The 16555-nt window shown below is 52.9% G+C and overlaps 1 protein-coding gene across 2 annotated transcripts in view; it reads left to right on the forward strand.

Moving 5' to 3' along the window:
* Positions 1-12934: 12934 nt before the first annotated feature.
* Positions 12935-16555, forward strand: part of SH2D4B (SH2 domain containing 4B) — a 104262-nt gene continuing 100641 nt past the window's right edge. Inside the window, exons 1-2 of one of the 2 annotated variants that reach the window (XM_070057949.2) lie at positions 12935-13427; positions 13577-15116. In XM_070057949.2, coding sequence (XP_069914050.1) covers positions 14933-15116 — 184 coding nt within the window. In that variant the 5' untranslated portion in view covers positions 12935-13427; positions 13577-14932. Of the gene's footprint in view, positions 13428-13576; positions 15117-16555 lie in introns of those variants that run through there. The other variant, XM_089313595.1, reaches the window with a different exon arrangement.

Below are 16555 nucleotides of genomic sequence, written 5' to 3' on the forward strand. Positions count from 1 at the left end.
GCTGCATCGAAGGTGTGTTCCTTCTCTGCATGCTTTTGGGGTCTGCAGGGTGCTCAGGAAAATGTCTAGAACTGGGGCTGCCATGCAACTTGGGGAGGAAGAAACAGAGTGAAGGGTACCCTGGGGGTGGGCCTGTTCTACCTGCAGCAGGGACCCCAGCTTGGAGAAGCAGGAGGAGAGTGTTCTTACAGAGGTTCAAGATAACTATTTCTTCCTTTTTCTCTTTTTGATTTACTTTACTTGAAAGAGTTACAGAGAGAGAGAATGAGAGAGTTTTTCCATCTACTGGCTCACTCCCCAGATGACCACTCTACTGCCTGGGTTGGGCCGTGCCAAAGCTGGGAGTTTCATCTGGTCTCTCATGTACGTGGGTCATCTTCCGTTGCTTTCCCAGGAAGCTGGATAAGAAGTGGAGCATCTGGGTCTTGAACCAGTTCCCATGTGGGATGCCTGCCCATGTTGCAGGTGGCGGTTTAACTCACCTGGCCATAGCACCAGCCCCCCAAGATAACTGCTTCCCTGCTTCCCTGTAGCAGCTTTCTTCCTGTGTTCTGCATCTTGTATTCCAGCAGGGGCTTCAAAAGCATGGTGTCATGACAAACAAGAAATACGTGATCATCTTAGACTTTATTTTTATCATCTCAACTTTGAGCTAAAATTTTATATATATATATATATAAATATATAAATTAAAACAATCTAAACATAGCACAGTGGGAAGTACCCTTCCAGGGAAGGCCTCTGCACACAAAGAGGGATCGGTTTACATGGGGTTCTGTGCATGGCCATGGTAGGACCTTGCTGTTATAGCAGGGGGCGTGGTTTACCACCACAGAAAACCCAGTCAAACTGGCCTCAACAATGAGGGGAGGGCCTTGGCTCCTGAAACTGGAAAGTCCAGAGGCGGGTGAGTTTCAGGGTTGGTTTGGTCCAAGTAAGTGGCTCAATGACTTCAGCTGGATCTGGTTTCCTTTTGTCTCTGCGCTGGCGTCCACTGTGTCGCATCTGAGGCCACGGGAGGGACGACACTGCCACAGTGGGGCCTCACGGTGGCCATTGTGTGGGGGGGTGTGCTCCAGGATGTATTGCTCACTGCATGTAAGTCGCATGCTATAGGTTGGAGGGTGAGCACATATCTGTAGGTGGAAGTGTGGTTGTGGGCAGCGTTCTGCTCTTACAGGGGCTTTTATTTAAATCCACAGTGTCTCCTCCTTATTTAGAATTACTAATGCTGAGGGTTTATAAGAAGGGAGCTCACAGGCTGGCACTGTGGTGAGATGGGTTAGGCTGTCGTCTGCAGTGCCAGCATCACATATGAACACTGGTTTGAGACCTGGCTGCTCTACTTCCAATCCAGTTCCCTGCTAATGCACCTGCGAAAGCAGCAGAAGATAGGCCAAGTGCTTGGGCCCTTAAACCCACGTGGGAAACCAAGAAGAAGCTCTAGGCTCTCTTGGCTTCTGTGGCGGTTTGGGTGAGTGAACCAGCTGATGAAGGACCTCTCTCCCCTCTCCTCTAGCTCTGCCTTTCAAATAAATAAATCTTTAAGAAAAATGAGAGGTGTTCACTTTTTAATGCATGGGCCATGGAGCTAGGTGTGCTCATTGCTGATGTGGGTAAGAATATCCTGAGCCCCTCGCTTTGTCAAATGGGGGAAGGGGTAACAGTCTGGGTGTTTTGAGGATTAAATGAGATAAAGTGGGCAAAGTATTAACATAAGTTTATATTACTTAGTGTATTACTCCACCCCCCCATTCTTGCTAATATAATTTTAATGGTTGAGGAGATTTTTATCTGTAGCTGTCCATTCCCCACGGGCTGAGCCGCTAGGTTATGTGTAGGCTCGTTTTGAACCATGCTGGCGTGTCCCTTTAGAAACAAGCTTTGAGTTGTGGGCAGGAGCCTCAGCTGGCATTTGGAGTTCAAGGTCTGTTTGCTCTAGGCCAACAGAAGAGGGCAGGTGAGAAGAGGGGTTGTTTCGTGCCTGAGTGTGGACCTGGAGACGTTGCCTAGTTTGTCCAGAAGCAGCAGAGTGGCCTCCCATCTGCCGAGGGAGTCGGGGGCTCAGGGCCCAGGAGGAAGGGGGTTAGAAGAGCTTGGAGGGGGGAAAAGGGCAGGGCCTGGAAGCTGGGCTAGCAGGGCCTTATGTGAGCTTAAACTCCGGAGCTCAGCTGATGTTCTCTGAACACTACCAGACATCATGTTTGGACACTTGATGGACTCCTGTCTGACCCCACTCCTGGTAGCCACAAGCAGACTGCCCAAACTACACACATAGACACACATCCTGGTCACCCTCCTTGTCCAGCCACTCTGTCCTCTTGCAAAAGACGGAGGGTTGGAGGCTATGTAGATGATCTTGGGGACCCATGCTGTCACTCAGCTATGAGCAGGAGGAAACCATGTTTTTTTTTTTTTTTTTTTTTTTTTTTTTTTTTTTTTTTAAGTGTTTTTGTTTTTGTGCAGCACAGATGTGTCCCAGCATGTAAAAAAAGGAAAATTGGAATGTCCTCTAGCAGGGACAAGCCCTGGCTGGACCCCTCCCGTTTAGGATGGTAGGGGTGGGTCTAGGGGTAGGTTTGGGGTTGTGTAGACTTGACTAAGTTTTTCCATCTTTGAGGAGTAGAACTTCCCATGCTTTCTGTTACAGATAATTTTTTAAAGAACAGGCATGATGCATATAAATATTACCTGGTTACATGTCAGAGATCTTATTTAACTCATTGAGAGGGTTGGTAAGATTAGTAGCCAGGAGAAGTCACAAGGTGCCATGAATCTGCATGGAATAAAGGATTGTTGCATCCAAGTTTTTCCCCACCAGGAGTTGAGGGGTCAGTTGCACCTCCCTTGGGTATGTTATATGCACATCTACGGACAGGAATTATTTTGCACTCATCCCACAGCTTAGCTGTAAAATAACTCCAAAGTAACAGAAGCCTAGAATCAGATGCAGATAACTGGAAGGGCAGGCAATGTTTTCCACTTGTGACATCCAGAATCTTTTCTGCTTGTGCCAAATTTCCTTCCACTTCTTGTTCACCTGGCAGAGATCTTTAAAAATACAACCCAGGGCCGGCGCCGCGGCTCACTAGGCTAATCCTCCGCCTAGCGGCGCCGGCACACCGGGTTCTAGTCCCGGTCGGGGCGCCGGATTCTGTCCCGGTTGCCCCTCTTCCAGGCCAGCCCTCTGCTGTGGCCCGGGAGTGCAGTGGAGGATGGCCCAGGTGCTTGGGCCCTGCACCCCATGGGAGACTAGGAAAAGCACCTGGCTCCTGGCTCCTGCCATCGGATCAGCGCGGTGCGCCGGCCGCAGCGCGCCGGCCGCGGCGGCCATTGGAGGGTGAACCAACGGCAAAGGAAGACCTTTCTCTCTGTCTCTCTCTCTCACTGTCCACTCTGCCTGTCAAAAAAAATAAATAAATAAATAAAAATAAAAATACAACCCAGCCAGGGAATCCAAAGGAGCCAATGTCTGGGTGAAAGTGACACCTGGCCAGGTAAGGGCTAGCGGCTGCCAGAAAAATGCTGGTGGCACAGGCTTCCATCTCAGTGAATGGATGGCTCGGGCCATGCCTGCCACCCGAGTGGCCACAAACCTGCTTGACACCTGTCTCCATCCGTCTTGCCAACACCTCAGTTGCCACATCCTAAACGACTGGACTTGTCACCACTTCCCCCAATCCCAGGCACATCTCAACCTGCTGCTCCTCTTTCCCATCTTAGCAGAGGGCTCCACCATCCACCCGGTGGCTAAGTCCAGAAATGCAGGCATCACTGGCTCTGGGTCTCACCTAACCAGGAAGAGATCTTTAACAGCTTACTCCCTGGAGCAACCATCGAAGCCGAGTTCACAATCATTGTTTTTTTCTTCTGAGTGGTTTTGGGACTCTATTTATGGGCATGAAAATTTCTTTCCAGGGATGACTGCATTTGAGGTCTATTGACTTCCTTTACCTGTGGATCCTGGTGATTCCTCGAAGCTGCAGGAGTAGGACTTAGCATAAAAGAGAACCTGTAAAGGTGTTGTAAGAAACTAGGGCATGGGCTCCCAGCCCCCGGCTCGTGAACGCCTCCCCTCCTTGCTACACTGCTTACAGCTGGCAAGAGTGTGCATTTAGATTTTGCATCTGTGGTCCTTTTCCCCCCTTACAATCTTCCCTTCTACTCCAAGGCTGTACCAGGATCCACATCAGCCCCAGGCCCACAGACACAGGCGGGTGTTCTGTGCATTGTCCTTCCTTCCCTTCTGGAGAACACTGGGCTGATGAGGGGCGAGGGAGAGAACTCACCCTATTTTCTCCCTTTTATGTGAAAGGAAACAGACTTGGTCTAAGGAACTCGCCTGGTGCCACACAGCTGGGAAGAGGCAGAGCAGGTTATAGCCCAGGATTTCCACTCCAAGGACCATTCGCCCTCTGATGACACTGCGGCCATCCTCTAGTGTCCACAGGGGTTGATTCCATGATAGCCCGCAGATGCTCAAGGTTCATATAGAGTGGCATGGCATTTGCAACTGATGTAGCATGTTGTCCCATATACTTAAATCATGGCCAGATGATTTAGAATACCTAATACAACGTAAGTGCTATGTATATAGCTGCTAAACTGTACTGTTTAGGGAATGATGACAAGAAACAAAGTCCTGACATGTTCAGTCCACATGCATCCCCCCTCCGCCCCCAGTATTTTCAATCCTTGCTTGAATCCGCAGGCACAGAAGTCACAGGTACAGATGGTTGACTGTAATGTGTAGAACAGAGCCAGAAGGCAAAGACACAGGCTGCAACGTGGCACAGCGTGAAGGCAGCCCAGGGTACATAAGGGAGTTAGGGACTGGGTTGTATTTTCCCCAGTGTGGTCGCAACACTGGTTCTGGAAATATAGCCCCAGACCTGTTAAAGACGCAGAATCTACCCATGTCTTCTTCCCCATCTGACTGGCTGAGGAATCCAAGATGCCGGGGGCGAGGGGGGTGAGCAGCAAGCTGTTTGACCAGCCCTTGGGGGACTTTTATGCATGCCCAAGTTGGAGAGCTGGCCTTGGGAGGGTAGAGGCAAAACCACTACCACAACAGACAGCCCCTTGACTTTGAAAAACGTGTGTTTATCCTGCTGGATGCTGGGGCTGGGGTAGGGAATGCTCTGCTCCACACTCTTTCAGGGACCCTAGCTGCTAGATAGAGCAAGTACCTTGGAGCCATGCACAGTCAGTTGGTGGTTGGGAAGAGGATGAGGACCAGAGAGGAAGATCCTAGTGGTGAGGCCTGGCCAGAACTCAGAAGCCTATGTTTAATTTCACGAGGCTGACGAGAGTCTGGTTGTGTGGTCAGGAGGTGAGATATTAGAGGCCACTGGTGCTCTGGGCTCCAAGTCCCATGGTTAGGGAAGTGAAGAGTGGAACTGGGATTCCCTGACTTCCTAAGTCTCTCTTTGCAGGCAACTTAGGGCCCAGACTGTGATGGGATGGTTTGTCTCACAACCTCTGCTCAGGGGGTTTCCGGCTCCGCAGAGCAGCCTGCAGGTGGTGGGCTCTTCCTTATGCAGGGCGGGCACGGACTGCACAGGGTCAGAGATGGGCATGATCTGCGTGCTCCACGTTGCGCTTGGCTATGGGCTTGGCTGTAGCAGCAAGACCTGGATTCCAGTGAGTCCTCATCCACCATTAGAAGCGGCCTGACCTTCAGCTTTGGGATAATAGAATTGCCTCCTTCATAATTTTGTTCTGAGGATTCAATGAGATATAAAGAGAAAGCCCCTGGCCTAGTGCCTGCTGTTTTACTGTGGCCATGTAAAAAAGCTGTTCTTCCCTGGCTGCTCCGCCACCCAGGGGTCATGCGGATGGCGGCTGCTGGGCTCCCCTGGTGCCTGGGAACCTGGCTTGGGGGCAGTGGGGTTCACTTGAGATCCCAGGCCCTTGTGGGACAGGGGTATAACTTCACACTGTTCATCAGGATGATCCTGGGGCTTGGTGCAGGGGGCCTGTGGATTGAATGTGACTGCTCTGTAGTTGAGAGAGATGGCAGACTGCACAGTATTTAGCAGGGACCAGGGGAGCCAGGAGGGCTTTGTGGGAGGCCATCCACAGCCTCAGCTTGTGTCCTGCGGGGTCTCACAGAGCTTGCCTGCCTTTCGAATTAATAAGCTTCAGTCCCTGGCTGAGCTTTGGTCAGTCTGCTATGCTTGGGCTGAGTGGGCTTGTTCCAGGGGTGAGCAGATGGAGTAGAGTGGTGTGTAATTAGCAGGGCTGGGGTGCAGGCAAGTGCTGGCCACCCGTCTGTGCCCCACAGCCGTCCTGAGGACCCAGAGCTTCCTGCTGCACTGGCTGGGGGCAGGCACAAAGCACTCAGCGTTTCCCTTAGAAACTGCCCGGTCCCTCTCTGTGTCACTGCCTTCCCTGAGCGGGGCATAGGAGGGAGAGCTGGGACCCCGCGTATCTAACGGAACCTGCATCCGACTAGGAAGTGGGTGACTGGGCTCGGAGGCCCGGGAGGACTTCCTGTTCAGGACAGGCCATCAGAAAGGGCCCTTTGTGGCTGCTGGTCTGGGCTCCTCCCCTTCTAAGTCTCTTGTCCCATCCATCTCTGCATGTTCTTGGCAAGATGATAGGAGAGAGGGCAAGACACAGCGTGGTCAGGAGGCACTGGTGTCAAGCGTCCAAAGCCTTAAACAAGGTTAAGCAGCAGGGGGCTGCCAGGCTCTTACAGCAGAGGATAGGGGCACGTCCCTAGGCTGAGAGATGGGTCCAGGCTCCGGGGGCCGGGAGGGACCCTGCAGCACACCCATCGGTATCTCTGCAGATTGCCCCGCCCTCCCCAACTGCATGCAGACCCTTCCCCTGCAGGTAGCAAACGGGGCAGCAACCCCCTCAGCCACGGTCACAGAAACTGCCCCTTCCCCTGGTGTTTGTGAATCAGAGCCAGCCCCGAGTCACAGGCCTGACCTGCAAGCGAGGCGGGGACGCTTGCTCGGCAGGCAGAAGTAGCTCCTCACTGTACTCTGCCACCTCGGGTTATTTTGATTTTCCAAGTTAGCAAGGAATCAGGCCCCAGACTGAGAAAAAGGGAAATAGTGTGTGCTTGGCTGACTCATAAATTCCTTATACAGTTAATGCAGACTAAAGCCCTGTGGAGCACTCTGAAATTTTTTTTTTTTTGTAAGATTTATTTATTTATTTGAAAGAGTCACAGGGAGAGACAGAGAGCTTCCATCTGCTGGTTGACTCCCCAGGTGGCCGCAACGGCCTGGGCTGGGCCAGGCCAAAGCCAGGAGCCGGGAGTTTCTTCCAGGTCTCCCACTTGGGTGCAGGGGCCCAGGCACTTGAACCATCCTCCACTGCTTTCCCAGGCCATCAGCAGGGAGCTGGATCAGCAGTGGAGCAGCTGGAACTTGAACCAGCGCCCATATGGGATGCCGGCATTGCAAGCGGCAGCTTGACCCACTATAGCACAGCGCTGGCTCCAAGCGCCCTGATTCTTACCCAAGACAGACTCACGAAAAACAGAACTGACTGGGAGATCTTGGGCTGCTGGGTTGGCCACAGCCCTGGGCTCTGCTACTGGAATCAGAAATGCATGTGTGTGTGTGTGTATGTGTGTGTGTGTATAGTGGTTTGTTTACAAATGTCAGCCTGGGTGGTCTTGCCTTTTACACACACTTAGATGCCACCGGTTCTGTGGCGAAGAAGGCGCAAGCCCTCCTCGTGAGTTCTACGTAGTGCCAGGGACTCACGCTCCTGGCAGCCCGTGTGCTCCTGACTCCTGTCTCCTTCGGGGATCTCTGTTTAGCCCCACTTCTACCCTGGCAGAATTTGATAAAAATCCACATTTTAAAAATAATAAATCTCACTGTGCGGGTTTTGTGCTTTAAATCAGTTTGATGAAGGTGAGGTGGTCCTCAGCCCTGTGTCGCCTGGCTGCTTCCTTTCTGCTACTGTCTCTGTAGCTCAGGAACCCTAATTTCCAGCCCCTGGGTTGTGTGGGGCAACTTGGCTCTTCCTCTAGCATTGCCTCCTCACCTAACAAGGTATCCAGCTCAGGGGATTCTTCATTTTAGTGTGACTTGGGAGGGTGCAGTGAATTCAACCATTGCTTGGGACTCCTGTGTTCCATATTGGATTGTCTTGGTGAGTCTGTATCTGATTCAGCTCCCCGCTAATGTGCCTGGGAAATCAGCAGATGATAGTCCAAGTACCTGAGCCCCTGCCATGCATTTAGGAGACCTGGGTGGAAATCCTGGCTCTTGGCTTTGATTTGGCCCAGCCCCAGCTGCTGTGACCATCTGGAGCATAAAACAATAGATGCAAAATTTCTGTCTCTCTGTCACTCTGCCTTTTGAATAAATAATTAAATCTTTAAAAATGAGATTTATTTACTCTCCTTAGAAAACAGTGGGGGCTAAACATAAAACTGGGGCCATATTATACAGAGTATGATAGTATTTTACAACCTGAGCATCCCAGGCCAATATTCTTCTCACTATCAATTCTTTTTTTAAAAGATTTATCTACTTAAAAGGGATAGTTAGAGATGAGGGAGAGACACAGAGAGAGACCTTCCATCCTCTGATTCACTTTCCAAATGTCTACAATGCAATGGCTGGGGCTGAGACAGGCCAAATCCAGGAGCCAGGAGTTTCATCTGGGTCTCCTACGTGGGTGCAGGAGCCCTAGCCCAAGCCATCCTCCACTGCTTTCCCAGGCCATAGGCAGAATGGCTCAGAACAGGAGCAGCTGGGACTCAAACCAGTGTCCATATGGGATGCTGGTGCCACAGGCAGAGGCTTTACCTTCTATGCCACAGCGCCGGCCCCACCAGCAATTCTAATATCTGTATTGCACTTTATCCTGTAGTTGTGCATGACTGATTAATCCAAATCCCCTTTATTGAACACATCAGTTACTCTGAAAGACTTTACTGTTATGACTCATGCTGCAGTAATAATTCTTATGTATGTCTCCAGAGAAGATAACCGCTGAGGGATGCCCTGGCAGGATCATGAGTAACAGGTGAGGGTGGAGCACATAACCCCTGCTTCTCTTCCTGGGCATGCCTTCTCTTTGCACTATTTTGGACTGCCATAAACTAATGAAACGGCAGAGCCCTTTCTAGGTTCCGCGTACCGGCTCTTGTCTCAGGACAGATATGTCTAAGTTTAGAAGTCTGAATACCAGCAGGATTCTTAATATTTTTGAGGCTGTTCTCATCTGTTCATACTTTTGGCTAACTTGGGAATTAGTTTATCAGGCCTCTCCCCCACACCCCAATTTCCTTTCAGATTTGTCTTGGATGATATTAAATGTATAAACTGATTCGATACTGTATTAGGCACTGCTGCATGACAGGGCCCCTCCAAGTGTAGTTTATATAAATAAGTAACACATAGGCAGGTGCATCTCATACCCTTCCTGAGGTTAGGAATCCAGGAGCAGCTTAGCCACGTGGTTCCGGCCCCAGGCTGTCTCACTTGACCAGAGCTGGGGGTCCTCTTCCAGCCTCACAACATGAGTGTTGGCAGGAGGCTCCAGTTTTTCTGCATGTGGGTTTCACATCACGGTTTCCCGAGGGAGAGAGGCGAGAGCGAGCCTGAGATAGAAGCCGAATGTCTGTCATGACATACCACCACTTGCAGCACATTCAGCTGACCCTAGAGACCAGCCTGGTATGTGTGAGGTGATCGTGCAAGGGTGTGAGTTCCAGAAACTGGAGATTCCTGGCACCCATTCAGGAGACTGGCCAAGCCAGACGTGAATAGGATAGCTTATAATACTGGGTCTTTCTGATTGTGAATGTGCTGTGTTCCTAGACCAACTTAAATCCTAGATATGCTCTCAGCAATGATGGTAACTTTTCTTCATTACTGGTCCTCACATTGTGAAATTCTTCTCTAGGATCTTTTATTTGCATTGCATTTTCTAGTCTGGTGTTGTACTCCCATGGGGACACTCCTGGTTTTTATGCCTGTGCGTTTCCAGTGGTGACATAGCAGAAACTACTGTAGATTCTGGGTTGCAAAACTGAGGCTAGGAGAGTTGCTGGATGCTTCTGGGTGCAGCTTCCCTACGTAAGCCGGGGTAGGGTCCTGTCATGACCATCAAGCCACCTGCTGCCCCACAGATACAGCGCATCTGCCCATCATTCCCAGGTCCCTCTCCAGCAGCCTGTCTGCACTGGCCTAGGCTCTAGTCTGTTCCCTTTTGAAAGCTTCATTCTATTTGAAGAGACACTTACCCAGCACCACTGTGCACCAGGCAGTGTTCCAGGTCAGCGAACCTGCCAGAGAAAGACAAATACATGATAACCAAATAAATAATTGAAGTGGTATTTTACAAAGTAAGTGCTAAGGGAGAAAACAGAGCAGGAAGGCAAGGGTCAGGAGTCCAGAGTGGGTGAAAAGTCTGAGGCAAGAGTTGAAGGAGGGGATTGAGCCAAATGGGTTCTATGCAGCATTGGCTCCAGGCCCTGAGCAGGGTGCCTGGTGTGTCTGGCAAGCAACAGGGAGGCCCAGCGTGAGGCCAGCAGCCTGGAGCTGGAAAGACAGGGGAGGAGACTGGGGGCTGGCGGTGGCATCTAAGGGGGTAAGGGGTGGGACAGATCATAGAGGGAATTGTGGGCCCCTGCAGGGATTTGTCCTTTTTTATTTTTTTAATTTATTTTATTTTTATTTTTGACAGGCAGAGTGGACAGTGAGAAAGAGAGAGACAGAGAGAAAGGTCTTCCTTTACCGTTGGTTCACCCTCCAATGGCTGCCACGGCTGGCGCGCTGTGGCCGGCACACTGCGCTGATCAGATGGCAGGAGCCAGGTACCCATCCTGGTCTCCCATGGGGTGCAGGGCCCAAGCACTTGGGCCATCCTCCACTGCCTTCCCGGGCCACAGCAGAGAGCTGGCCTGGAAGAGGGGCAACCGGGACTAGAACCCGGCGCCGCTAGGTGGAAGATTAGCCTAGTGAGCCGCAGCGCCAGCCCTTTTTTTATTTTTAATTGATGTTCCCATTTCACCCACATTCATTTAATTTGCTTACAAGTCAGAGAGACAAGGAGATCTTGCATCTGCTGGTTCATTGCCCAAATGCCTGCAGCAACCAGGGAATGGGCCAGGCTGAGTCAGGAAACAAGAACTCAATCCAGGTCTCCCTTGTTGAGGGAAGGACCTCCCAGGATGCACATTAGCAAGAAGCTGTTTGGGAAGCAGAGCTGGGACTCAAACCCAAGCACTCCCGATAAGGATGTGGCATCTGAACTGCTGTGTGACTTTGGCTCTGACTCTGAGTAAGGTGGGCTTTCAGTTGTAAAAGAATCTCAGATGAGGGTCCGGAGCTGTGGCGTAGTAGGTAGGCTAAACCTCCACGGGTGGCACTGAATTCCCATACGGGAGCTGGTTCATGCCCTGGCTGCTCCACTTCTAATCCAGCTCTCTGCTGTGGCCTGGGAAAGTAGTGGAAGATGGCCCAAGTTGGCCCAAGTCCTTGGTCCTCTGCACCCATGTGGGAGACCTGGAAGAGGATCCTGGATCGTGGCTTCGGATGGATCCACCTCCGGCTATTGCGGCCATTTGGTGGGTGAATCAGCAGATGGAAGATCTCTCTCTCTCTCTCTCCCTCCCTCCCTCTCCCCCTTTCTCTGTAACTCTACCTCTAAAATAAATCTTTTTTAAAAAAGAATTTCAGGTGGAATCAGAGGTATGGGCACCTGCCGTTCTACCCTCTTGTCCCCACTGGCAGCGCACACAGTCCTTGTGCCTTGTGTCCTGGGATCCAGCCGGAGCCTGAAATTTGTCTTTTGTGCCTCCTGCCTCCTCCTCTCCCCACCACACCAGTGCCAGAGCCATCTCCCAGGCCTCAGAAAAGAGCAGGCATTGTGATGCAGCAGATTAAGCTGTGGCTGGATATGCCACATCCCATATCAAGTGCTTCAACCCTCACAGCTCCTCTTCTGATCCAGCTTCCTCCTAATGTGCCTGGGAAGACAGCAGCTGAAGACTCCCCTGCTTGGGTCCCTATCATTCATGTGGGAGACCCAGATGGAGTTCCTGGCTCCTGGCTTCAGCCCAGCTCAGCTCTGGCTCCTGTGGTCATGTGGGGAGTGAACCTGCAGATGGAAGATCTCTTCCTCTCTCTGTTTCTTCCTATCATTCTGCCTTTCAAATACATTATAAATAAATAAAAATCTTTTTTTAAAAAGAAGTGCCTCAAGCAAACAAAGTCTTTCAGTTTAAGTGCTCCAAGTGGAGTGATTGGTTTATCCATCCCCACTTCCAGACTTCCTGGCATGGGAAAGCCCAGCTCCGGCTGCAGGTTTGGGTCCCTCCCTATGCCAGTGGCCGACTTCCAGAGGCTGGGATTTTGGATCACATTGTGGGATTTGTGAGATGCATTTCATTTCAGTCATCTGAATTATAATTACACATATATAATTATATACACTCTATATCTTACTCATTGTATAAAACAGCAAAGAATTGTCTGAAGTGGTCTACTTTGCTCTTCAAAGGGGGGGGGTACCTAAGAAACCATGCTGAAGAATTGGGTGTGTAATTTCCATATTTTTCCTTTGTCTATACAAAAAGGAAAGAGCCATCTGGACTGTTTATAATATGTATTACTCTGTGTGCGACGCTGGGCATGGTGTCTTCTCATTTTATCTGCGTGGACATTTTCCTTCCGCAAAACAGCGGACCCCATTCTCTCTGACAGGCACAGAGGGCATTCAGGTGCTTTCCAATTCCTTGCACAACAGGCCTGCGTCAAAAGGAATTGCGTTAGCGTGCAAAATCAAACACGCCACAGCGGCCAAACTGGAGACGAAACGAAACCAGCCGAAAGGCCACCAGAACCCTTATCCCGCGGCCCTGCGTCCAGGCCATTAACGCCCATGGCCAGGGCATCCTCCCGCACCCAGTCCCGCCCCCTCCAGCCCCGGGCTCCCCACGTAGCAAGAGCGGGGCCCAGGCTGGACGCCAGGGGGCGTCGCGGGCTGTGCCGGGCCGGCCGTGGCTCCGCCCGCGTGTTTTCGGAAACCGATTCGGGCTCGCGCAGGCCGCGACCCGCGGCGGGGCAGGCCCCCGGGGCTCCGCGTCTCCCGGCCTCCTGCGGCACTTGGCCTGGGCTCGCCGTGCAACTGCCCTCCCTCAGGGAGCTCGCCCGCCCCGCCCAGAAGGGGGCGCTCGCCGTGCCTGCCAGCGTCGCTGCCCAGCTCTGCCGGAGGACGTCCACCTCGGCGACTCACCTGGCTGCCCCGACACTGCTCCTCCCGCCCTGCGCGCGCCCGCCCGCTTTTGTCGTGGGTCGTCTGGGGGGGGGGGGCTCCAAGTTGGCCAGCAAGAGGCCGGCTCCCCGGCGGCTGTCCTCCTCCTGTGTCTTGTCAGGCGTGGGCGCCACCCAGCCACAGGTAGCGCCAGAGGCAGGAGTGAAAGACGGACCTGAGAGCGGAAGGTGGGAGTCCCAGCCCACAGCTCTGGCGGTGGCAGAAGCATCTGCGTGGGGGCGGCAGAGGGTCCCGGGCACCCTGTCAGCGCGCCTCTTTTTGATGCGGTGGACTGAGCCCCTCAGAGCCACTGAGCCACGCCCCTTCCTTCCCACAGCTCTTGGGTGCCTGACCTGTCTCCCGCCCTGTCCCCCCCTGGGGACCTAAGTGGACGCAAAGGTCGCCAAGCCCACCAGGCCGTCTCGCTGGAATCCTGCGTGCCTCTCTCTGGTCAGATGACACTTTGAAACCCTCAACAGATTCAGAGTGGCCAGTGGGCGTCAGATTTGATGACTGGGTCCCGATGCAGCCACTTGTCGATGGGGACAGCCAGAGGCGAGTCACTCAGCCTTCTCCCAACCCAGCTTCCTTGTCCGGGTAAAACGAGGAGCTCTGGGCCCGTGTTTATTCAAGGTCTGTCTTTGTGTTTCAGCAACAGCATCCCTCCTGCCTGTCACAGGCCAAAGTGGGGGGGGGGGCGCTTCTAGTCCAAGCAGGAGGTGTGACCCCACCCTGGCCGGGGTGCATCTGATCAAGATGGACAGGAGCCGGTTTCCTCTTCTTGTTGGTGAGCTCCAGAGGCCTGCCACAAGCAATGAGATCGATAGCCACCACCTAAATGGGCACTATCTGAGGGACTAAGCTATAGCTGGCCTAGGCGAAGGGAAAGGCCTGTGCATTTCCACCCTCCCCTTGCATTCCACCGGGAGCCCCGCTTCAGCTGCTCTGTGTTGATTCCACTTCATTTTCTCCCTTGGCTATGATACAGACAGGAGGAAAAGTCTTTTCTCCCCTAGCACAGAGTTTTCGAAGCATTACCTTGCTATGCCCGGTGTCCTGGAAAAGCCAGCTGACAATGATGACGCAAGTAGAGTGAAGGCCCGAGGAGCTCAGTAGCTCCTGCTGGCTCCTCTGGCTTCTGAAATTGGCTCCCAGGACATGGAATGAGCGTGCACACAGCCGTCTCCTCCTCCTCTTATCTGTGCAACAGAGATCGGTTCTCAACTGGCCGGGGGCAATGTCATTGATACAGCTGGTGTCATTGTTACCTTCCACGAACAGATCACTCGACACCTACCGGCCCAGGCAGAGCTGGACCTGGGCATTGCCCAGCTGAGCTGCAGGCCTGGGCCCTCCCCATTGTCCCAGAACCCCAAGTGAGGCCTCGATGCAGGTGTTGCTGGGATGCGGTGCTTGGTGACCCAACAGAAGGACTGAATTTCGACTGGCGGCTGCTTTTCCCTGGAGGATCTTGGCTGTCTCTTTGGTGCCTGCTGCCTGGTGTCTTTTGCTGTTCTGGGGCAGAGGAGATGAATTTATCCCCGGCTGGCTGCTGAGGCAGAGTGATGATGGGGCCCAGATCAGGGGCACTGGGAGCGCCCCTGGTGTGAGGAGGCAGGGCGAGGAGCGGCATCCGGCCTGGTGCAGCCTCCGGGGCTGGTGGCCGCCTGCGCGGTGCCTCGCAGGTGGCATCATGCTGCAGCAGATCCTGCACGACTTGTACATCGACCCTGAGCTGCTGGCCGAGCTCAGTGACGTGCAGAAGCACATCCTCTTCTACAAGATGCGAGAGGAGCAGCTGAGACGCTGGAGGGAGCGAGAGGCCGCGGAGGCCCTGGCCCAGGCCGAGGGCCTCAGGCCCCCTCAGGGCAAGCGAGGTATGTGGTGAGAGGGGGCTGCTCACCAGCGCTCCAGGAGGTGGAGGTGCTGGGCTCTTCAGGAGAGGCGCTGGTGTGATGAGGGCTGTGGGCCCAAGACCTTTGTCCTATCAGCCTGGGCTTTAATCTTTTGGCCGGGATGCCAGGGCTTTGGGGTGGCATCCGGGTGTATCCCAGGACTTGCTGTATTACATGTGGAAGGTCTCAGTTCTGGGACGACACCCTCGTGGGGCCCCCAGATTGCACTGACGTGGTTGGTATTTCCATGGTGGGTGAGGGGGCATATTCTTGAACCTTACCACTGGTTCTTGGCTAGGGTGCATTGCACACTCAGTTCCTGTCTTCCTTGTGAGGCTCAGTGGTTCCCAGCTGGGGCCGGCACCGTGACCTGCGCCTTCCTCTCGCAGGTTGTGTTATACCTGGAGCACCGCTGGGCCTCTGGAATGAGGGAGTCAGGGGGGCTTTATACCTTTCAGGTGGTTTGCATGCAAAGTCCTGTGCAGTCAAGCCTGTGGACTGGTTCACCTGGGAATGAGGGAGATGCTTCAGGATTCCCCCCGGGGTGGAAGCAGGAAGGCTCCTGAGACTTGTACAGGCCTCAAGAATCTGCTGGGATAGGACTCATGTGGCTGCTACATAATTGAAGTGCAGCTTTGATTTTTTTTCTAAGATTTATTTATTTATTTGAAAGGCAGAGTTACAGAGAGGCAGAGAGAGAGAGAGAGAGAGAATCTTCCAGTGTCTAGTTCACTCCCCAAATGGATGCAACAGCTGGGGCTGGGCCAGGCTGAAGCCAGGATCCATCTGGATTGGTAGTACTTGGGCCGTCATCTGCTGCAGGGAGTGGGATCAGAAGTGGAGCAGCCGGGACTCGAACTGATGCCCATAGGGAATGCTAGCATTGCAGGTGGTGACTTAACTTGCTCTGCCACAATGCTGGCCCCCAGAGTTTGTTTTTTTTTTTTTAAGATTCTATTAATTTGAGAGGTAGAGTTACAGACAGTGAGAGGGAGAGACAGAGAGAAAGGTCTTCCTTCCTTTGGTTCACTCCCCAAATGGCCACAACAGCCGGATCTGTGCTGATTCAAAGCCAGGAGCCACTTGCTTCTTCCTGGTCTCCCATATGAGTGCAGAGCCATCTTCTACTGCTTTCCCAGGCCACAACACAGAGGTGGATTGGAAGAGGAGCAGCCGGGACTAGAACTGGTGCCCATATGGAATGCTGGCACTTCAGGCCAGGGCTTGAACCCACTGCAGCACAGCGCCGCCGCCCCCCCCCCCCCCACCTTGAAGTTTTAATCTGGGATGAAATGCTTTGCTGGGGCTCGGTGATGTGGCTCTTGCCTTTCACTCCAGGCTCCCTGCTGGCCTGTCCCCACTGTGTGCCATGGTGGACTTGCTTGCTGTTGCCTCTGGTTTTGGCGTGTGCAGTTCTTCCT

The sequence above is a fragment of the Oryctolagus cuniculus genome, chromosome 15, assembly GCF_051225735.1.
Source record: "Oryctolagus cuniculus isolate XC-2025 breed Fujian yellow rabbit chromosome 15, ASM5122573v1, whole genome shotgun sequence".
NCBI lineage: Eukaryota > Metazoa > Chordata > Mammalia > Lagomorpha > Leporidae > Oryctolagus > Oryctolagus cuniculus.